The 23324-nt window shown below is 52.9% G+C and overlaps 1 protein-coding gene across 4 annotated transcripts; it reads right to left on the bottom strand.

Annotated features, from left to right (window-relative positions):
• Positions 1 to 244: 244 nt before the first annotated feature.
• Positions 245 to 20969, bottom strand: Gprc5c (G protein-coupled receptor class C group 5 member C). Of its 4 annotated transcripts, none has more exons than XM_005069957.4 (5): positions 20234 to 20969; positions 8379 to 9458; positions 6223 to 6317; positions 4230 to 4379; positions 245 to 2388 (listed from the first exon to the last, which is right to left on the bottom strand). In XM_005069957.4, exons 2-5 carry the CDS (start codon positions 9424 to 9426, stop codon positions 2356 to 2358), a joined length of 1326 nt encoding a protein of 441 aa, XP_005070014.2. In that variant the 5' UTR covers positions 9427 to 9458; positions 20234 to 20969; the 3' UTR covers positions 245 to 2355. The 4 variants fall into 4 exon arrangements, with proteins under 4 accessions (XP_005070014.2, XP_012968943.1, XP_005070012.2 ...); XM_013113489.3 differs by lacking the exon at positions 20234 to 20969 and adding an exon at positions 20134 to 20228; XM_005069955.4 differs by lacking the exon at positions 20234 to 20969 and adding an exon at positions 19855 to 20091.
• Positions 20970 to 23324: the final 2355 nt, after the last annotated feature.

Raw genomic sequence — 23324 nt, 5'->3', positions numbered from 1 at the left:
ATCTGCCTGCCTAAGTTTTCCAAAGTATTCGATTAAAGGCAGGCAACAAACATCACGCCCAGCTGAGAATTTTGGAAGCCTGGTTTTCTCCCTTATAAAGTCTCTAACCAAAGTTACCTGGAGTCAAACAGCCATTACTGGTCTAGTAGAGATGGGGGTGGGGGTGGGGTGGGGGTGGGGTGAGAGGTAGGCAGGTCAGCTTACAGACACCCCAGAATGCCTTAGAAACACACAGGAACACAGAGGCGTTAACCCCTCACAAAGAAAGGGCAGTCATTTAATTATAAGTAGTTACAAAGTTGAACCTCCACTTACATTTACTTAACAGTGTTGCTGTGACATCTACCAAGAGACTGGCCTGTGAATGATGAACTTGAACAGGCCCATTCAAGACTTGAGTGTGGAGCCATTCCCCCACCCCCCACTCTCCTTAAAATGTACTTCTCCACTGGAACGGAAGCTGGAAGATACAGGGTAAGTACCATGGATACTTCTGCATCCAGGCAGGCTCACGTCTTCCAGGAACCCATCACTCCTCAGCTGCAGCTGAAGCCTGGCCGGGGGCTATAAACACAGCCACATCCACCACAGGCTGCACACTTAGGCATCTGGTGCTTTCGGAGTCGTGAAAGAATCGCATAAGGGAACAAACTAGGCCCTTGCTTTCTGTGACAGATTCCAGAGCTCCAGGTCAAGAACAGTGTGAGGTGCATGGAGACCCCCTTCTTTTGTATGAGTGGGGGGTATTAATATCACTTGTAGATTCAGCACCCTCATTCAACAGAGAAGTCAAGGCAGGAAGAGTCACATTTGGAGGTATAGTCCCACTCTGTGGGGACCTTTCACCCAATGATAAAAGGCACAGGCTGCTAGGGACATCATGGGAGCCATGAACTCAGCATGGTGCACCTTCCTGGGAAGCCACAATCATCTCCATCTCTATCTACCTCGGCACTAAATAGTGCTGGGCTAAGGGCCAAGCTCCAGGGCATACTCGGGGAGGGCCTGGAGGAGGCTCTGTCTGGTACCCAAGGGTAGAATAAAGGATGATGATGTGGAGATCTTTGTTCCAGGGTCTGGTACTATGATCATCTCAGTTATCGGTGTCAGCAGCTCGCAAGCCTGAAAATGGCCCTCTTCGGGTTCCTCAGGTGCATGTCCTAAGTAAGGCCAAGGACACTAGAGCCTCCTCTAGTGATGAAAGTGACAGGGCTTGTCCAGGTGTCCCAAGGACATCTGCCCAAGCTGAGGTAGAAACTTAGACATTCTCCCATAAGCAATCTCCAGTCCTGGGCCCCACTCCCCAGCAGCCTGGCACAGGAAAGGTTCAAGTCACCCTGAGAATGCAGTCCGGAATCCCACCCACTGTCTCCTAAGGGAGCTCCCAGACCCCAACCACAAATGTCTAAGTAGCCCCAGCAGGTACCTGCAGAACCTAGATATCCGGGTAATTCTGCCTCTGCGAGCCATCCTGGGAGCTGGCACAGAAGCAGACCGGGGAGATGTGGCCGGGGGGATTAACTGAGGTACATACACGGTACAAAGTTCTAAGCACCGTGGTGGCCCACCACCTCTTAGACTCTCATGTGGAGTTCCCTGTGAGGCAGAGCTGGGGGGGAAAGCTTCCCCAGGTGGGACGAGAGTGTTGTGATTCCCATTCCCAATGGGGATGGGCAGCGGGGAGGGCAGGACAGGCAGAGTGAATGGTCCTGCCCTGGTGAAGGTAGGGTACACTCAGTCCAGGAGCAAAGGTGCTGGGACCTGGGACCCTCGGGTCATGAGAAACAGCCTGCCCAGCCTGGGCTCTGCTCCTAGCTGGTAACTTTGCACAGTCTAGAAGATGGCAGGAGGCCCAGAGTAGAGCAAGGGATAACTTCTGTGTGGCTTGTCTCTAGAGACTCACAGACACGCATATGACACGAATTGTGTGACACACCAATGGGTTACCAGCATAGCCAAGAAGGCCCAGTGTCAGAGCAGTGGCGTCGCATACCTGATGTTCACAGTGGGACAGCAACCACCTGGAGGGTCACATGGGGACACAGACTCTGTGACGGAGGGGCGGGGGTGTTAAGGCAGGCAGGAGACAGGAGTCAACAGTTAGCTCCCTGTAGCTGCAGTCACTTGGGGACCAGGAGGTTGGGATGGGCGGGTAAGAAGGTAGGTGACCCTATGAGCACCAGTCACATGCTTCAGGCCTATCCCAAGGTCCCTACTCAGTCCAAAGCTTCATATTGGTGGCCTCTGGTCCCTCCCAGCTCCAAGGACAAAGGTGGGAAAACTGCTGGGCCCTGCTCAGCGGGATGCAGAGCAGTGAGGGTGTCCGGATGAGGTGTGGTCCAGGGAAGAGGGCATCTACCATCTCGTTTTGTTTTTCGGGGACTGATCCTAAAGTAACCAGAAAGAACAAGAGTCAAAAGGGACGGACCCTACTGCTCATGGCCCAAAGCACTGGGTTGTACTTTTTAAAAAGAGGCTCGGTCTGTAGGGAGTGATGCAATCTAAACATAGACGTTTGGGAGAAGTCTGGAGTTTCCTTCCAACAACCTTTCTCTCCCTTTCGACAAAAACCTTTTTTTTTTTTAAAACCGGGCGTTGGTGGCACACGCCTTTAACCCCAGCACTCGGGAGGCAGAGGCAGGTGGATCTCTGTGAGTTTAAGGTCAGCCTGGTCTACAGAGAGAGTTCCAGGACAGGCTCCAAAGCCACACAGAGAAACCCTGTCTCGAAAAAACAAAAACAAAGCAACAACTGAATAAAAAACAAAAAAACCTGCCCCCCCCCACAACTGGTGTCAGAAAATAGCTAAATAGCTTCTGGCTAGTTGAGAATGAACATTCCCAAGCCTGAGATGAACAGGTTCTCAAGTCCTGTTGAAGGACCTGGAGATGACCTCCAAGGGTCAGAACACTGTCCCATCCAGAAGGGACAGAGGCAGCTCAGAGCCCAGAACACTGGTTTATTCCAGGGAGAGCCAAGGACGAAACCTGGGGCAGTCAGTCTGTCCAGTCTTGGTCCAGCCACCTAGAGGCTCTGTGGCCTGACTGAGTCACTCCGTTTATAAAAGGGATTGGGACAACTACCCCTAAGACCCCGTATAACCCTGAAGTGAGAGCATTCTGATATTTTGGCTCTGGAAATGAAGGGAAAGATTGGTCCAGTCCTGTCCCACACCCCATCCTACCCCACCTGCCACTGTTGGTGAAAATATTTAGTGATCCCCAAATTCTAAGCACATGGATGCTGTGACCCCTGGACCAACCAGGCCTGCCTGTCTTTGTGAACTCACATTATAAACAGCTCAGGCCCACTCCGAGCCACCCCACTCATGTTTCGAAGCATGATCTCAGAGCCTGGAGCAGAATGGTCATCCACCTCACCCTCTAAAGTATGTTAACTTCCTATGGGAGAGGCCCAGATGAGCTGACCCCCTCTGTATCCCAGAAATGCCTACTGGTGGGTCCCCCACTGCACCCCCAGAACTGCCCACTGGTGGGTCCGTCTCCCCTGTTCTGTCTCTGAATGTAGCCAGGAGGGGAAGATGAGACCTTCAGGAAAACTGCCCAGGTTGGACACTCCCAGATATGGGTCCAGACAAGAGCCCAGATGCTGGCAATTGATGGCAGACACACCAGAGGGCCCCACCCTGGAGGAGGTGCCAGCCCCTTACCAGGGAGACACAAGAAGCATCAGCCCCAAGAGCTGGGTGTGAGGAGGAGAGTGGGGTTCGCTGATCCATGGAGAAAGGAAGGAGTCAGGAGGGGAGAGCCCAGTCAGAGACCACAAGCCCAGAGCAAGAGTTAATAAAGCAATAATGTGTTTATTAGGCGCCCCTGCCCCTCACAGAGGAGCAGGATCCAGCCCAAGGCATCCTCTCTGAGCTCTCTCTGGAAGCACAGGTGTCACTGGAGACTGTAGGCATAGGATCAGCCGCCACCCCAAGCAGAACACTATTTGAATGGAGCAGATCACCAGAGGCGGCCCTGGCATGAATCAGGGCAGGTGCCTGGACTCCACAAATACTGAGAGGGAGGGGGCCCCAGGACCCCCACCCAAACACGGGCAGATCAGCCGACCTGACGGAGGCATAAGCCACCCTGAGCCAGTGAGGGAGAAGGGAGCCCCAGAGCACGGTGTCCCTAGTGCTCCTGAGCGCCCTCTCCAAATCCGCCCACTTCCTCCTGGCCACAGCTGCTGCCTCAGTCCCACACATAGGGATTTCTAAAGACCTGAGAGAGCTTGCCGTCCTTTGGTGGTGTGGCCACCTGGTGGCTCTGGATCATGTACATGTCTTCAGCTCGCAGGGTTGAATTGGCACTGCCCATCACCTGGCTGTTGGCGGTGGCCCGTGGGAGGATGACGTCGTACGCGCCTTCGGACTGGAAGGAAGAACAGGCGGTCTCACAGTCAGGGGATCGGGAGCCAGGTTCCGCCAGGACAAACGCACAAACACTCAGCTTCCTGTAGGCTGTGCCTGCCAGCTCCCCACCTCTTGACCCCCACCCCTACCTCCACCCCCATTCCGCCAGGGCCCGGCTGGCAGGATAAGATGGATGACTCTACTTCTGGATAGAGGACAGGCTCTCTGAGCACAGAAGAGGGTCCTGGGGCTTCCTAGAAGAGACCCAGTGTCTCTGAGTTCCTGCCCCTAGTTCCTCGGGGAAACCTCAGGCCAGCTGCCGTTAAACTGCTACTGGGTGACTGGTACCACTCACGAGTGCCGTACCCAAGCCCCCAGAATGTCACTACAGCACTCAGTACCCTTCTGATAGGTCCTGTAAGCCCCCAGAATGTCACTACAGCACTCAGTACCCTTCTGATAGGTCCTGTAAGCCCCCAGAATGTCACTACAGCACTCAGTACCCTTCTGATAGGTCCTGTTAAAGTCATCTGGCCCCAAATGTTCTACCTGGAAGGTACATGAACCCCTTGGGTGGCGGCACCTGTCTCATCACCATGTTAGACAGATGCTACCACTAAAGCTCCAGGCTCCCAGGACCCCAAGCCAGCAGATACAGATGACCTTCCCACCTGGGGGGTCCCCACTTCCGGAAACATCCAACCACTCCCTGTCATCTAGGACACTTGGGTCTGGGAGCTTCAACATGGGAAGGCACCAAAATTCACAGGACTGTGTGTCAAGCCCTACCCCAGTTGAGCTCCACCCCTAGCTGGGCCCCACCCAGATAGGCTGGCAAATGTTTAACTGCAGGGATGGGAAAGTCCTGACGGTCCCTGTAGATCTGCCTTGGGGAGTTACTACTCCCCTTTAGGTTGAACCCAAGCTACCAGGCGATGCTAACAGGTTACCATCACAGAAGTCACAATAAACTGCCCCACCTTGGGCCCAGTCTGCATCTTAAGCAAGTTCTCAACTGCCGCTCGCCTGGGTGGTCTGAGGACCACGGTGTGAGAACTAAGCAGAAAGAACAGTCCAGCTCAGCTCACCCTCCAAACTTGGGGAGAGGGCTGAGGCGGCTCCTGCGGACAAGGTTCAGAGGCTGGGGGTGGAGAGGCAGCCTCTGATCATCATGGTGTGAATGGAAACTGCTCAGCTCTGCTCCAGGCTGCAGCTTCACACTCGGGAGAGGAAAAGAGCTGGGGTTGGGTGTCTCAGACACAGCAGTTATCCCCTGCTCCCAGCTTCGGGGTGGGGGGTGGGGAAGGGATGGGAATAGCACCCTGCTGACCTCCTGGCTTCCTGTTCCCAGAATCCTGCCAAGGCAGGTCGCTGACCTCTCTGGCAACCGCTGGCAGCAAGGAGGGGGACATATATGGAGTGGGAATCTAATCCACCTCCTTCCTGTTCCCACCGCTCCCCCCCCCCCAGCTAATGGAGTACCGGCTCCCAGAGCCCAGGGGAGTATAAGGTCAAGACTTGCTAGCCAAGCGTGGAAATAGGGTCTCATATATCCCAGGCTGGTGGTGCAAGTTGTAGCCAAAGATGCCCCTGACAACCTTGAGCCTCCTGTCTCTGCATCCCACGTGCTAGGATTACAGGTACGTGCCACCAGGCTGAGGGTGGCGCCCAATGATGCAGGGCAGGTCCCACTGCAGTGTGCTAGCACCCTGGGCTGGCAGGGTTGATGCCCCCGGAGTTTGCCGTACCCCAATGCCTCTTTCCAGCCATGAGTTCACTGCCTGCACAGCCTCTCTACCAGCAAAGGAGGCTGAGCTCTGTGGCTCTCAACCAAGACCCGGGAACCCGAGGGACCGACTCACCGGGCCTTTGTGCATCAGGGCCATCTCGGTGGGCTGGTACACGCTGGTCAGCAATTGCCCATTGTAGCCACTGTAAGGTGACACGGGTCTCTTCGCTGCAGGGAAAAACAAGGTCAAATTTGAAGATTTCTGGACTCATCTCCTCCTTCGACCCACAGCCCAAGCAACTGTCCTGGACATAGGGAAATGGGGGCCCTGGGGTTCTGGTGAAATACAACCTGAGAGTGAGGTTGTGGACTTGGTGCCCCTCCCATGCCTGGTGCTCTTTTGTTTAGATGTACAAAAGGGTGCTGCTGGCCCCTACATTGTGGGACAACCCCCCCCACCACACACACACACACACACACACACACACACACACACACCAGTCCTCCTCCATAGCCCAGAAAAACACATTTGTCAGCAAACCTCACATCTTATCCGCCCTCAGGGCCAGAGGCCATGAGGGGCACATGGGCCTTCGGCAGTTTTCCAAAATGGCCAACCTCCAACTCCCGCCTCCACTACTATGGACCCGCTGCCAGGCCCACAGGGAAACACGGCTGAGACCCCACAGTTTTTTATATGTTCATGTTCTCCAGGGGGCATGGGTAGCTGCTGGTGCCTTTGGGTAGCCATGCAGAGCCTGGCTAGGGAGACTTGGTGCTCAGTCCATCCTGGTCCCCCTAGCAGGTACCCAGAAAGATCTGTAGTTCCCTGCACCTTCTGATGTGGTTTCCCATCTGATCCACTCTGCTGGGCACCTCTGGGGGTATCTGAGGAGAGCTGCCTTCCTGAGGGGGCCAGGGATGCAGGATTCAGCTGTCCTCTGCTGGGCTGAGGGACCATAACCTACGCAGGATTCCTAAGTGCTGACCTCGTGCTATTGATTTTTCCATTTTGGAAAAAAATGAAATCCCAGGAGTATCTCCACGAGAAGAAAAAGACTAAGAACGCTCGGGCCTGACAAAGCAGTGCTAAGATAGGAGCGGGGGTGGGGAGAGCGTTTGCCCTTCCTCCCAGCCCCTGCCCAGGCCTTCTGTCTTTCTGGCTTCCTTAATGGCCCCCTCCCTGCTCATTCAGTGGCCCACTCTGTGTGCCAGAAGTCACCCCAGTATGGGGACAGCAGTCATCTCCAGGGAGTAAGATCACAGACTGTGTGTCCACAAGAGCAAGGGTCACCGATTTCCACAAGGCAAGAAGTATGAGGGCCACACAGTGCGCACAAGGGACCCCCAGGATTTCTGATTCTAGAATGTGCATTGTCTCTAACTGAACTTCCATCAGAGATCCCAGAGCCAGTGTGTGACGACCAGGCTGCGTCTAAAGCCCTGACATATCTTACAAATTTGGCGTCTGGCAGAGTTCTGGTCATGCAGCTCATGAGTCACAAGCCCTTGTGTCTTAGCACAGAGTCCAGTAAACAGCAGGTATCCAAATAAATGCTAACATTTCTTACAGTTAACAAATGTGCTGTTAAGGTCACGATGGGCCATCATGAATGCTTACTTGTGGTACCAGAGACTAAACCAGGGGCCTCAGGTCTGCTACACGAGCAACATACCACTGAGCTACATTACATGCTCTGTCCCTGAACTCAGGGTCTTCAAAGCAGACAGATATTCACAAGAACTTCCCATTTTTCAAGAGAACGGGCTCCTTGACCTGCAGTGAAAGTCATGGCATAAAGGAAGGCTCAGCCAGGCAGGGGTGGCGCACACCTTTAATCCCAGCACTTGGGAGGCAGAAGCAGGCGGATCTCTGTGAGTTCCAGGCCAGCCTGGTCTACAAAGCCAGTTTCAGGACAGCCAGGGGCTACACAGAGAAACCCTGTCTTGAAAAACAACAAAAAAGGAGGATGTCTCAGCCAGATAAGGGCACTTGTCACTAGGCCTAACAGAGTCTGATCTCCAGAAGCCACATGGCAGGAAAGAAATGACCGACTAAATAGATAAATGTAAATTGTAACAAACAAAACCTGGAAATGGTGACACAAACACATACCTATAATGCCAGCAATTGGGAGAAGGAAGGATCTGGTAAAGACCCAGCTTCAGCTACATAGTGAGTTCGAGACCAGCCTAGGGTACGTGAGACCCTGTCTAGTCTCACACAAGCACATCCTGACACACACAGATACACCCCCCACAAGGGTGTATACAAAGTCCTCACCGCACCTGAGGCCGGCTCATCCATAGAAAATGCCTTGTTCTCCACAAACATACTCTGGCCCGTCTGCTCTTTCAGGATGGTCTCATAGCCCACGCCTCGGGTAGGGTACATGTCCCCCTGGTAGCTCTGTTCTGGGCTAGGTTTGGTCACCTGGGAGACCTCGGGGATGACATAGAAGAGGACAAAAGTCCAGGCATTGGCGGCGAGGGCAATGGCCAGCGTGGGGTCATCCCAGGCGGGGCTGTGGCGCTGCTTATTGCCATAAGTGTACATGACAATCCACACCACCCAGATGGCAATAGAGGTGGCTGTGGTGAGCAGCACAAAGACCCCGTGCTTCCGCCAGCGCTTAAAGCGGCCGCACAGGGTGGGCCAGGCTCCCAGGAAGGCTCCCAGCAGCAGCAGCATCACATAGATGAGTGCCATGACGAAGTCCATGTTGGCGATGGCACAGGGTGGGGTCACGGTCCCGTCGGCACTGCCATTGCCCAGAGGGCCAACCTGGCCACCTCCCCGTACCAGAGTGATGATCAGCCACTCGGTGTTGATGATGACCTCCACAAGGGTAAGAAGCAGGGCCACGGTGAAGATCACCCAGCCTCGGGGCCCGTGGTTCTTCCGGGCTAGGAAGTTAACAGCAAAGACATGGGCTACCAGGCAGGAGAAGCAGATGGCAAACAGGACTCCGAAGAGGAAGCGCCGAGAGGCGCAGGTGGAGAAATCTGGCTTCACCACGCAGGCAAACACCAGGCAGAAGAGGCCCAGGGTGCCCAGCAGGAAGAACACCTGGGTGCCCAGGAGGCTCCGCTTCTTAGTGTCCTGCACAAACGGAAGGCTGGCCACAAGGATGATGGTGAGCACGAACGTGGTGATGATGCCAGCCCCGGCCACTGCCTCCAAGACGATGCCCCAAGCCCCAGAGCGGTCACAGAGGTTGTAGTACAGCGGATCCAGATCTGGGCCGCAGCCGGGTGGAACATGGTTCTGGGCCCAGGCCCCGGGGAAGAACACAGGCAATCCTAGGCACACCAGCAAGGCTCTGTGGGTGGCCATCCTGGCTCCCAGGCCAGGCTTCAGCTGGGTCCCTAGAGACAGGAAGAATAGGCAAAATCAATTCTCTGAGGTCAGGTATCAGTGAGAGCGATATTGCTTTCTGAGTTGATCAGGAGACATGACCCTCTCAGCTTCAGAGTCCTTATTTTATGTACTTTTAACTTAAGCAATTGATATTTTATGTGTATGGATGATTTGTTTGCATGTGTGACTGTGCCTGGTGGAGGCTGGAAGACTGTGCTGGAGTCCATAGAACTGGAGTTAGAGACGTTTGTGAGCCACCGAGTGGGTGCTGAGAACTGAGCACCAGTCTTTTAGAAAAGTAGCAAATGTCCTTAACCACTGAGCCACCCCTCCAGCTCTTCAGAGTCCTTCCTACCCAGAATTCACGCAGGTTTATCAACCTGAGTGGATAGATGAGGCTCATCTGTCATCCCTGTTGCTTTTTCTTTTTTTCTTTTTCTTTTTTTTAATGGGTTTTCATTTTGGTTTGAGACAAGGTTTCTCTGTGTAGCCCTGGCTGTCCTGGAACTTGCTTTGTAGAGCAGGCTGGCCTTGAACTCACAGAGATCCTCCTGTCTCCCAAGTGCTGGGATTAAAGGTGTAAGCCACCACACCCGGCTGTCATACCCATTCCTAACCATGGAAAGGAAGAAATGTCTTAACTGCTGGAGAGATGGCTCAGCGGTTAAGAACACTGGATGCTTTTCCAGATGACCCAAGTTTGAATCCCAGCAGCTACATGACGACTCACAACAAACGGTCTACAACTCCAGTCCCAGAGGATCTGAGCCTGGTCTCCTCAAGCCCTGCACAGACAAGACATATGTATATATATATTAAGCCTTGGGGTGGGAACCACCAGTGAACTTTCAGTGCCCTCCTTAACCCATCAAAACCTGGGTTTAAATATTCTTTGAACACAGCACCACTCAGCGCTGTCCTTTCTGTCTTGGGACTTCCGGGTAAGACACTGTGCCCCTCAACTAAGTCCCAGAAATGCCCAAGTCCAGAGTCACAATGATGACCATTCCTGTTGTCAACTTGACTACATCTGGAATGAACTAAAACCCCAATGACTGGGCATCCCTGTGAGGGATATTTTTTCCTTAATTAAATCATTTGAAGTGGGAAGACACACCTGTAATCTGGGTCACGCTTCCTGCTGACAGCCTACATAAAGGACATGGACGAGGCAAGTTCTCTCTTTGCCTGCCTGCCCTCACTCTCACTGGCAGGTTCATTTCCTCACTGGCATTATAGCACACTTCTTCGGGATTCTGGAATATACTTACGACCGGCTGAGACACCCAGCCTGGAGACTGAACAACTGCTGTATTCTTGGACCACGCATTGGTAGACAGCCATTGTTGGACTAGCTAGACCAAAGCCTGTAAGCCATATGTTATATACTCGTTCTATAGGTTCTGTCCTCTAGAGAACCCCGGCTAACACAGCCACTCAGCCACGCATTCCTCTACCCACAGCACTTAGCAAGCACCTATAGCAGGAATAACCTACAGCTAGGGGAAACAATTAGTTTCTCAACTGTTCTAGTTTGCTTTCTGCCGCTTCAATAAACACAGATGACCAAAAGCAACTTGAGGAGGAAAGGGTTTATTTGGCTTACAGGTCACACAGTCCATCATCAGGGGAAGCCACGGCAGGAACCTGGAGACAGGAAATGAAGCAGAGACCAAGGGGGAATGCTGCTCCCTGGCTTGCTTCCCTTAGCTTGTTTACGTACCTTTTCTTACTTACTTACTGTTTGTTTTCTCATGACACAGGGTCTTGCTATGTAGCCCAGGCTGGCTGGAACTCACTACATAACCCAGGTTAACTTTTGACTCAGACTCCTAGCGCAAGGGTTATATGCATAGGATACCAAAACTGGCTTCTGGTTGTTCTGGGTTTTTTTGTTTTGTTTTGTTTTTCACTTTTAGTGCCAACTTTCCTTTTCAGACTCTAGAGTTCATTGTCTAATTCAGTACTAAAGACAAGGAAAACAAACAGATTCAGGCTGCAGAGATGGCTCAGAGGTTAATAGCACTGGCTGCTCTTCTAGAGAACCCAGGTAGGATCCCCAACACCTACATGGTGCTCACATCCAATTCCAGATGGTGCACAGACACACATGCAGGCAACACATTAACACACACAAAATAAAAATAAAATAAATCTCTTAAAAAGAAGAAAAAAGAGCCGGGCATGGTGGTGCACACCTTTATCCCCAGCACTCCAGAGAAAGAGGCACGGGGATCCCTGTTGAGGTCAACCTGGTCGACACAGTGAGCTCCAGGCCAGCGCTAGAGAGAACCTGCCTCAAAAAAACTAACCATAAACTAACACACGCAAACACACACACACACACACACACACACACACACACACACACACACACACACCAAGAACCAGGCAAAGACAACAAGACCCCAAAGGCACTAATCTTTAGAGGAAGAGTTTAAGAATTGCTGTGAAATAGGGGGAAATGGCCTATTTATTAACACAAGAGCGGTAACATCACCCACATGCTCACTGTAGCTATACCAAACGTTGCAGATTTGTGCCACAGAAGCTGGCTGCCCAGACAGTTTCCCTGTGTGAAGCGAAGGGGGTCATGGGCTAAGAAAAATTCAAGATCAAATCTGGGGACTGGGGTGCGGCTCAGTGGTGGATCAATTCCCTGACTGCGTAAAAAGTTCTAGGTTCCATCCCTGGCACTGCTCCCTGCCCCCGCAAAAGAGACTTACTTTGTGAGTTTTTCCATTCAAAGCTTTAAATTGACTTGGAAATTGTAGTGGTCTGAATGAGAACGGCTCCCTTAGGCACCTATATTTGAATGTTTGTTCCCAACGACAAAACGGAAGGATTAGGAAGCCTGGCCTGGTTGAAGGAGGTGTGTCATTGGGGGATGGGATTTAGGTTTTCAAAAGCCCAGGCCATTCCAAGTCAAGCTCTAGGTGGTGCCTCCTACTTGCAGATAGGCCCTGAGCTCTCAGCTGCTGCTCCAGCACTGAGCCTGCCTGCCTGTGGCGGTGATCTCCACCACCATCTTAGGCTCCAACTCTCTGAACAAAGCAAGCCCCCAATAAACTCTCATCTGTAAGTTGATTTAGCCATAGAAAAAGGTCTAACATAGATGGTTTAAAGGCTCTGAAAGAAAGTATTAATTAGCCGGGTGTTGGTGGCACACGCCTTTAATCCCAGCACTGGGGAGGTGGAGGCAGAAGACCAGATCCTTAGCTATACAGTGAGCCAGACATCAGCCTGAGTCACAAGAAACCCTGTTACAAAACTAAAAGCCAAGAGAGGGAGAGAGGGAGAGGGGGAGAGAGAGAGAGAGAGAGAGAGAGAGAGAGAGAGAGAGAGAGAGAGAGAGAGAGAGAGAGAGAGAGAGAGAGAGGAAAAGATGGGGGAAGGAAGAAGGCTCAGTGGTTTAGAGCACTTTCTTCTCTTACAAAAGACCTGGGTTGGGTTTCCATATAGCAGCTTACAACCACCTGTAACTCCAGTTCCTGGGGCCCAATGCCCCCTTCTGGCCTCCACAGCTCTTACATGCACATGGTGCACATAAACTGGCACAGGCACACACATAAAAGCAAATAAATAATGCCAGGCAATGGTGAGGCACGTCTTTAATCCCAGCACTCGGGAGGCAAAGGCAGGAGGATCTCTGTGAGTTCGAGACCAGCCTGGTCTACAGAGCGAGTTCCAGGACAACCTCCAAAGCCACAGAGAAACCCTGCTTCAAAAAACTAAAACAACAATAACAAAATAAATAAATAAATGTGCTAAATGAATAATTCAAACAAAAATTCATGTAGCTTAAGCCATCTCAGTTCCTTCCTGGCTTTTCCTCAGCCACTATCTATTTCCTAAAACTAACATGCATGCTTCAACTCCTAAAACTAATAAGTACCATTGTAAAAGCTAGTTGTCTTCCATTTCTAATGCCAAACTTTACCTCCCCTTCACCGAGACTCTATATATTGGTAAATCAGTAGAGTCACTGGTATTTACAACAAGAACCATGGGAGTTAATGGGTGGGGAGTTATTCCCAGCCACCCAAGAGATAATTCACTGGTAACAATATCACAGGATCCTAAATGTCCAGTGTTTCAGCAAAGGCAATAGCTAGAATTTGGGGTACAGCTAGAGACTGGAATACTGATTACAGCCAAGAAGCATGTGTCCTTTGGAGGGCTTCTCACCCCACTTTCCTAGAATTTGGGGTACAGCTAGAGACTGGAACACTGATTACAGCCAAGAAGCATGTGTCCTTTGGAGGGCTTCTCACCCCACTTTCCTGGACCAGGTCCTAGTCCTAGAGCAAGCAATCAGGACCAGGGACACTGCTTGGCGGGGCACAGAGTTTGCCTGTCTACGTGAGGGCCCTGGGTTCAACCCCCAACACCGGGAGAGGGGTAGGGATATAAAACAGGGAATGGCTCTGAGTCCACCAGTATTTACTACCTGCCTAGGGAGACGAGGCCTGATTGCTTCTAGAGTTCTGGAAAATACAAAGATGGACAAGCACAGTCGCTGGCCTAATGCTAGCTAAGGTCTAATAGAGATATGGCAGGTATGCAAAACATGAGGCAGATGAATACACTACACAGCATGGGACAGCATTCCCTGTATGAGGTGCTCCAGGTAGACAGAGTAAGGGAGCAGGAAGAACGGGGACAGGGGAGAAGACCTAGTCTGAAGCACTCATGGGGAATGGGGGATGTGGCTCATGCTGTCTAGCGTGCAAAACGTCTTCTGTTTGATTCCCCAACACCTCCAAAAAAGGGGAGGGGGGACAGAGCATGGCATAGGCGCGCACTTGTAATCTCAGCTGTGGGGGAGGGGGTGGAGACAGGAGGGTGGCTAGGGCTTGTTGGCCAGCCAGTCTAGCTGAATTGGTGAGCTCCAGGTTCAGGTGAGAGACCTTGTATCAACAAATAAGGCGGCCCCCACTCAGGGACACTGGAGAGCGGGAAGAACGTGTAGAGCCCGAGGATGGGGGGAGCACTGTGAAGTGCTGTCTCTTGGACATGCGACAGCAATGTGCCCATGAACTCACTGCAGCCATTATTGCCCGCACAAGGTCAAGTCAGCAACATCAATATTCCAACAGGCTGAGTGGATTATTAACAAACAAAGAACACAACTCGAAGTGGGGCCAGGAATGTGCTAGACGTGCCTGCAGGGAGCGGGAGGCAGGAGCTGGGGGCTGCTGGGGAAACAGAGTCCCTGTGTTTGCATGTATGACATTGTCCAAGAATAATAAAAGACACACATGTATATTTGTAGTTTAGAGGCCAGATCACACTGTGTAGCCCTGGCTGTCCTGGAACTCACTCTGTAGACCAGGCTGTCCTCAAACTCACAGAGATCCACCCTTCCTCTGGCTCTCGAGTGCTGGGATTAAAGGCACGCATGACTACCATGCCTGGTTAAAGATACGCAAAGTTAAAATAATGGCTCAGCAAGATGGTTCAGTGGTAAAGACACTTGCTGCCCAGCCTCAGGACCTGGAACTGACTCCAGTACTAAGTTGTCCTCTGGCCTCCGTGTGAGCGCTCACACACAGAGAAACTAAAAGTAGCCAGGTAGTGGTGGCGCTCACCTTCGATCCCAGCTCTCAGGAGGCAGAGCCAGGTGGATCTCTGTGAGTTCAGGGTCAGACTATCTACAAAGCAAGTTCCAGGACAACCAGGGCTACACAGAGAAACCCTGTCTCGAAGAAAAAAAAAACTAACAACAAAAAAACCATAAAAAGTGAACAAATAAATGTAATAATAATAATATTAGGTGAAGAGCAACTGAGGAAGACTCCTGACGTCAACCTTAACCTCCACGTGTACACACACATGCACACGCATGGACAATCAGAAAACACACCACACAAAGCTTTTTACTCAGTACTTGGCAAAAATGCACCAAGAATGCTAATGGTAGGGGTCTGGAGAGATGTTTCAGTGGTTAAGAACACTGACTGTTCTTCCAAAGGACGCAAGTTTGATTCCTGGCATCCACATGGCAGCTCACAACTGACTGTAACTCCAGTTCCTGGGGATCTGACACCCTCTTCTGGTCTCCCTCGGTACCAGGCACACACACACACACGGTGCACAGATATACATGCATGAAAAACACCCATAATACACAGCTAGTTATGTTTTTTAAAAGAATGCTAGTAGCAGTAAATTAATAAAAATAAATTGTGCTACGTCAGACATTGCCATAAGACACAGATTAAAAGGAGGCAAAGCCTTGAGTGACACAGGCATTGAAAAAAGATGACAGGGCCGGGCGGTGGTGGCGCACGCCTTTAATCCCAGCACTCGGGAGGCAGAAGCAGGCAGATCTCTGTGAGTTCGAGGCCAGCCTGGTCTACAGAGCGAGTTCCAGAACAGCCTCCAAAGCCAAACCCTGTCTCGGAAAAAAAAAAAAAAGAAAGAAAAAGAAAAGAAAAGAAAAAAGATGACAGCTGCCAGTATCCCGAGTCCAGTCTCCAAATTCACAGCAAGAGAAAGAAAACTAAGTTCAAGTAAGGGGTGAGCACGGGAGGCTGGACTGGCAGCGGACATGGAGTTGAGGCAATGAGGGGCTGGTTCAAGGCAATAAGCGGTTGCTGCAAGCCGTGCTGAACATGATGGGGACATCGCCAGAGTCGCACTCTCAGAAACTGTGCCCAGCACAAAAGCACAAACCAATCAACTTATTGGAGTCTTGTTCGTCTAGTTTAAGGAGCAAGGCCACAGGTAGCACCATAATGGCCAGAACAGAGAGATTCTTGTCACACACCCCGGCCACAACCCTACCACCGCAGCCCCTCCCCACTGCAACCCCTCCCCCACCACAGTCCCCTCTCCCCCCACACACACACAAATCTAAGGACAAGGGAGATCTAGGAGGAAAGGGTTCAGCAGGCCACATTACAGGTTTACATCTGATAACAGCCAGGTCATCCCAAAGCGGTGGGGGGGGAGGGGGATGTAGGTCAGCATGGGCATGTCCCCGTACAAGGTTCTGGCTTCCTTCCCCAGGGAAGAAGAGGAAGACCGGGAAGACACAAGTGCCTCTGCTCTACTAGTCCCCTGCACCTCACAGACACTGGGGCCAGAATTAGGGAATGGTTACAATCCTGTACTATTTATTTCCTCTTGCCTTTGCTACAGGAGGACCAGCTTCCGCCTTGACCGGACCCTTCAAATCTCACCTCTCTCACTAAACCTCCAGCGTGGAAAAACTGGACTGCCCTGAAATGTACCATTCCCACCCTAAAAGGTCTCACTTTTCTGCTTCCCCAGAAAACAGAGAGAAGGGCAAGAGAGGACATGGAAACATAGTCAGGCGGGGACATCGGGACAGCTGGGCTGCACTCTCTCCCCTGCGTAGGACAGAGGCCCTGGGTGGTGGTGGGGGGCAGGGGGGGAACAGAATAAGAGAGCCAGCAATCCCAGCAATTGGGAGGCAGAGGCAGTGGATCTCTGTTCTGTGTTCAAGAGCCTCCTGATCTATGAAGTGCGTTCCAGGATGGCCAGAACCACACAGTGAGACCCCAAAACAGCAAAAAGACAGTTGAAGAGAAGGAAGCACATTAGGGCACAGTCCAGTCCTTCGGTCCGGGAGTACACATTCAGCCAGATTTATTTTGATTTTTTTACGTGTATGAACGTTTTTCTGCATGTCTACTGGTATACATGTGTGCCTGGTGGCCACAGAGGTCAGTAAAGGGGATCAGATCCCCCGGAACTGAAGTTACAGATGGTTCTCAACCACAATGTGGGTGCTGTGAACTGAACCCCAGGCCCTCTGCAAGAGCAGCCAGCGCTCTTAGCAACTGAGCAGGTTCTGATAGCCACCTACTGCTTTTTTTTTGTTTTGTTTTGTTTTTTGTTTTTTTTTGTTTTTTTTGTTTTTCGAGACAGGGTTTCTCTGTGGCTTTGGAGGCTGTCCTGGAACTCACTCTGTAGACAGGCTGGCCTCGAACTCACAGAGATCCGCCTGCCTCTGCCTCCCAAGTGCTGGGATTAAAGGCATGCGCCACCAACGCCTGGCCCCACCTACTGCTTTTTAAAGGATTAAAGGGTAGGCAGGAGAGGCCAGCTCCACCTAGAGGATCTTCAATAGCTCTACGTGTACCCACCACACACACACACACACACACACACACACACCCTGCATTCAAACTGAACCTCTTAAGGTCTGAACTTTCAAATCATGTGACCCACCTCCCCTACCAGGCTCTAAGTCAGTGGTTCTCGACCTTCCTACCGCTGTGACCCTTTAACACAGCTCCTTGCGTCATGGTGACCCCAACCATAAGATTATTTTCGTTGCTACTTCACAACTGTAATTTTGCTACTGTTATGAATCACAATGTAAATGTTTGTTTTCTGATCTTAGGTGACCCCCATGAAAGGGTCGTTTGACCCTGATTGAGAACCACAACCACTGGCTTGAGTCTTCAGGGGTTGTTGTGATTGTTGTGAAGGACGGTGTACTTCTGAGGCTTCGACTACCTGAACACAGTAACCATGTGAGTGCCATCCACTAAAGGACATAGTCCCCATCTCTTCCAGGACCCTCCTGCCCTAGAGGCCTGCCAGCCCACAGCCAAGGCTCCAATCCCAATTGTTTTCTGTACAAAAAAAAAAAAAAAGGCTTTTAACTTCAATTCTCTGGAATCAGTCATACGATTTTCTTTTCTTTTCTTTTTCTTCACTTTTCAGGTCAGGGTTTCTCTGTTTAGTTGTGGCTGTCCTGGAACTCCCTTTGTAGACCAGACATAGTGATCCACCTGCCTTTGCCTCCCGAATGCTGGGATTAAAAGCATGGACCACTCCTGGGCATCATACAAATAGTTTTAATCACCTCAGAAATCAGCCTTTCCCCAGGGTCAGTCAGCTACCCAGTCCCAACTCTGGTCCGAGGTAGAGCAATCAAGTTCCCAAATCCCCTTTCTCCTTCTTTTTGTCTTCAGGTGGAGCCAAGAAGCCTTGGCAAGACTGGCGGGCTGAGACTCTGCCAGCCCTGACTAGTTTTAAGCAGTCACAAGTAAGGCATGCAGACCTTCACCTTCCAGAGGAACATCCCCTTGGTCTCCATCATCAGATCAGCACGCACACAAGCACACATACATACACACACGTGTACACACCCACACCCACACCCACACCCACACCCACACCCACACCCACCGTTGAGATAGAAGGCTGCCTGGTAGGATCAAGGCTACAGTGGAGGGCACAAGCCAAAGGCCATGACCACCTACAGTGCCATTCGACGGAGCAATGCTCCAGCCAGGGACACCACAGAGCATCCTTCTTCCCTGGCTGCGTCCCCTCAGCAGCTGACCTGGAAAGATGGGTGGACACGAGTCTTCCTCTACCCTCTCATCCACCACTTCCTCCTTTTTTCACCGTCTCCGGACTCGTCCTATTGTCTCAGCCCTCTACCCAGTGGGCTGGTCAACGAATCCGGTAAGAACGAACCTGGGGAAGACGCTAATGCATGGAAGGACCCACAACCCGTTTACTGTCCTCCGTCCCCCTTTCATGACCAAGACTGGGTAACTGGACCAAAGTACTCCAGCTTGCGGAGTTTTAGAAGCCTTCTAAGCAATCAGGGGTCTGCTCCACTTTGGAATGTGCCCCACCCCCATCCCTAACAGCACTCCCTCCCGGCCACAGAACAGACACTGTTGGGGGGAGGGGGGTTCTGCAGGCGCACAATGCTACGCTTCCATATATTCTAGTGTCTGTACTTCAGGATCAAGATCATGAAGTCGTAAGTGACTTAGAACTTTGTACGTGTAAAAGTGTGGGCGTGAGGTGGAAGCGGAAAGCGCTCTGGATAAACCAGGGGCGAGCAAGGGATGGGATCCAGAACCTAGGCCTCCCTCCACTAGGAGGGGCGGCGCAGGCCTCTGAAATTCCAAACTTCCCGCGGAGAGATCCGGAGTCCTCGCCTCCCCATTCCAACCAGACTACTAGGTCTCCGCTGCGGCGCCCCTGGAAGTCTGAACCAAAAAAGCAAGGAGCCAGGCTCTGTTCCTCCAATTCCCTCTGGTCACAGAAACCTGCCTTCCCCACGCACCGCAACGAAATGAGGAAAAGGACGCCAACTACAGTCACAGTCCACCGTGGCCTCCCACTGAGTGAGTGGGGAGAGAGACACCTCTCGGACACTCCGATTGTGGACTCCTTCCCTAGCCGTCTACCTCGAGACGCAGCACCCTGCTTCCCTGACCCATTAAGTCCCCAGCGTGCTCAGGTTTGGAAACTTTCTGCGCACTTGTGGAGTGGGTGCATGTTCGCCCACCCCTGGGGTCCCCACCCCGGGCCTCGGCCCTCGCCCTCTCCCAGCCAGCTGGACTCAGGTCTTCCGGCCTGCCGAGGGCGAGGGCGGAGCGCCGAAGCAACAGCCCTTACCTGGGACTCGCCGCCAGCCCGCTCCGGCGCCGCGCTGAGAGCCAACTTCGGCCCCAGGCAGAGCGCCGGCAAGCGTAGGAGGGACTCAAAGGAAGGCGCGGGGCCAGAGCCCGCTCTGGTGGGGGGTGATCAGGCCTGGGAAGAGGTGCAGGGCCTTCCTCCCCGGGACCCCAGACTGAGCTGGGTGCACTCGGTGGCTCGCTCTCCCGCCCGCCTCCCCGGGCGCAGCGCTCCCCTCTCTCGGCCAGGGTGGGCCGGGCTGCATCACCGTGACATCACCTCCATTCCGGGCGCTCCTCTGGCGCCAGCAGCGCTCCAGGTACTAGCGATCCGCATCCCCAGTAACAAAGCTCACCCGGCCCTGCCCCCTCGGACTCACCTCCAGGCTAGGCAGCTGAGTACTTTCGAGCTGGGAAGGGAGATCCGAGTTTCTGGCCAAGCCGGAGTGTGGGTTGTTGCTGTTTACTGCCACGCCCCCGCACGCGGGCGCGCGCGCACTTGCGCGTACTCACTTTCTGGACTCGCCTTTCTCTCCCGAAAGCGGTTCGGGGTGCAGCCCAGCACACTCCTTGGTTGCATCTTCCAGCGATCGCACGCACCCACAGACGCGCGGTGGCTAGCTTGGCGCGTTTCTCCGTGACAGACACCCAGCCTTTGTCACTTTCGTCCTGGCTTTTCCACGAGATACTTTCCTGGCACAGTTCGCTGCTTCCCTCTGGAGCGAGGCGCACACTCAGACATAAAGTCCGTCTTTGTCACGCCTTCCGCGCCCCCTCCCCTCGAGAGCTTGCACACGTGGACACGGCACACACTGAGCGTACTCCTCTTTCGTGCATGGTCCTTCCGGGAAAGCCCAGTCTCCAAGATCACGAGGGAATGTCACGGCGTAAGCCCCTAACTCTGTGGGCTGAGCCCAGAACCCCTACGGATTATTGGCCGTCGTAGTCGGCCTGACTACCCCGCGCCCGAGTTTCTCACATCGCGGGCTCCCCTCCCCGCGTCCCGGTTCCCTGTGGTGACCTGTCCTAATTAGCCTTCTCAGTTTTGTTCCCCGAGGTACAGTATTTAACACGATCCCTGTGGTCCTTGCGCTCTTGGTCACGTTCCTGACTCCGAGTCCGGACACTCCCGAAGTCAGGGGACCTTTCCATGAATTCGGATTCCCCCGAGCCCCACCCCCACTCCCTGCACCGGTGGATCCACCGGTTGCCACCCTCTCTTCTCCAGCCCCTGGAATCTGCTGAAAAGAAACCGCAGAAATAGGGAAGCGAATCCCAGCTGAGGCCTTTCTGGCCCAGTAAACAAGAGATTTTTTTTCCCCCGGCCACTTTCCCTGAGGACTTGGGATCCCTCGGGAGTGGGCCGCGACGTCCTTGTGGCACCGAGTGGGTCTGGTTGGATTGCGCTATATCCCCGGAGGGGACAAGTCGCAAGAGAAAGAAGTTGTTGGGCCTGACAGGAGCCCTGGGGACGCGGGAGAGGGCAGGACATCGGGTCTCGGGGTGCGGGTTCTCGTGGTGCCTAGTTGCCTGGGGGAACGCCAGGAGCGCGGTCGGAGCCAGCCGGTGGCAGGGCAGGCGGCAGGGCGTGTTTGCTCAACCCTGAGCGCCCTCGAGGGGGAGGGAAGGCAGCTGGTCACAGGCGAGGGGATAACCAGCCAGGTGGAGGAGGGCAGGGAGCTGGTGACCCGCGCCTCCCCGGCTGGCTGTGTGTTTGCATGCCTCCATCTATGACAACCTGGAGTCTCAACTCAATGAATCACCCGGAGTTGCTGGAGCGATAAACCTCAGGCCGGTTCCTCCCCTCGCACACAGCTCTGCTCTTTTCTGACTCTGGGAGGAATGTTTGCTTAGGGGGGGGGCGGTGGGGACTGTGCGGCCCAGGATTTCTAGAACCCTGAATCCTTCCCTGTGCCTTGTCGATTCCATCCGGTCTGGGGAATGTGGCACAGCCGGAACTATTTCAGTGGATGGCTGCTGCAGGGGTACCTTCTCCCACTCCCAAATCCACCTCCCACCCCAGAGTTAGGATCCAGTGCTCAGGTGTCAAGGCTTGAACGGCGCAGGCAGTTGGTGCCCACGCTAGCTAGAAAGGTAAACATACTGGTTAAACCTAAGTGAGCAGAATGACTGCCCTGGCCTCTGCCTGCTTTTCCTTAACTAGGCGACCGGTGCCTAACTGTGCTGAGATAGTTCATTGGCAGATGTGAAAAGCCAGCTAAGTGGGGAGAGGAGGCGCAGGGAGCCAAGGGAAGGAAATGGTCTAAGACCGGTGGCAAACCTTCTCACTTTTCTTTCTCTCTTCCCCACAGCCTCCAGAACGGTGACACCCCCCCCCCCGGATTGGTGACTCACACCTGCAATTCTAACACTTGGGATAGAGGCAGGAGGATCAGAAACTCAAGGCCATCTCAAGACCACCCTGGACTACACAAGATTCTTTCTTAAAACAGAGCCACCACACTGTTAGCCGCCCCCCCCCACTCTTCCCACCACCACCAGGCAGGGGTGTCTGGTGCCTAGTCACCCACTGGGAGTCATTTAAAAAGGGGCTGGCCCACAGTGACTGAGCCCTGCCCTCCACCAGCCCGGTGAGGTAGTTGGCAGTAGAAATGAGGCCAGTGTCTGAGAACTCTTTGCTCTTCCCTGTTCACCCAGGCACCCTTCTGGAACAAGATCTGCCTTTAAAGGACAAAGCAGGTCCCTCTGGGCAGATGATTCCCACCTCTGGTTCTGTTCTCCAAGATCCCTACTGCACACTACCTAGGTCTTAGGAGAAAGAGTTGCAAGTGAGTCAGTCCCTGCTGCCGGCTACAAGAGCTTGAACGTTGTGTAGACCTGCAGCAGCTCTCTGACTCCAGCCACAGGGACATCTGTGTTCCCTAATGTCTCTCACCCTGATTTAACTCACTGTGGACTCTCTTCACAATAATATAATCCCATCAGGAATGGCCCACTGCGGGAACTGCCCACCAGCTCCTTCGAGCACTCCTGGAGTTGCAGGCTTGGCAGGAGCACAGCGCTGTCCTACCCTTCCTTCACTCTAGGTGCTTGCTCCTGCTTGGAAGGCAGGCTGGTGACATCTTTATGCATTTGTTCTGTCTGTCTTTGAGCTACCAGAGGGCCCCTCAATCTCAGAGTCTTGGAAGTGCCACCTGCAAGCTGTGTGGCCCTCTTGACCCCCTTACTTTCCTCTTTTGTAAAATGAGAGTGATAAACCCACCCTCCAAATATAACATGTCTAGAATGTCCTCCCCACGAGCCTGGCACTTACAAGATGGGTCTGAGGCCAGACTCTTCCTCCCTGTGTGAAGGTCCAGCCCTGGGAGCCATAGATCTTTCCACAAGAAGGCAGCTAATTGCTCTGAAAGCACACCCTGAAGGAATTTGCTTCTGCAGCATTGTTTGAATCTCACCATCACCTGAGAGGGCTTGCCTGTCTGTCTCCTGCTGAGCTCTGGCTTGTGCTGG

This window comes from Mesocricetus auratus, unplaced genomic scaffold, assembly GCF_017639785.1.
Source record: "Mesocricetus auratus isolate SY011 unplaced genomic scaffold, BCM_Maur_2.0 Super-Scaffold_100007, whole genome shotgun sequence".
Lineage (NCBI taxonomy): Eukaryota > Metazoa > Chordata > Mammalia > Rodentia > Cricetidae > Mesocricetus > Mesocricetus auratus.
Note: the sequence above shows the minus strand (reverse complement) of the source record. Positions and strands in the feature narration are given on the sequence as shown.

Bases quoted from the DNA above. Each gene is read 5' to 3' on its own strand.
- Gprc5c (XM_005069957.4), bottom strand. From the start codon at position 9,426: ATGGCCACCCACAGAGCCTTGCTGGTGTGCCTAGGATTGCCTGTGTTC. The intron at 6,318-8,378 runs GTGCGGTGAGGA...TTTTCCCTGCAG, and splicing joins TATGGATGAGCCGGCCTCAG to CGAAGAGACCCGTGTCACCT. The intron at 4,380-6,222 runs GTGAGTCGGTCC...TCTTCCTTCCAG, and splicing joins CCCTGATGCACAAAGGCCCG to TCCGAAGGCGCGTACGACGT.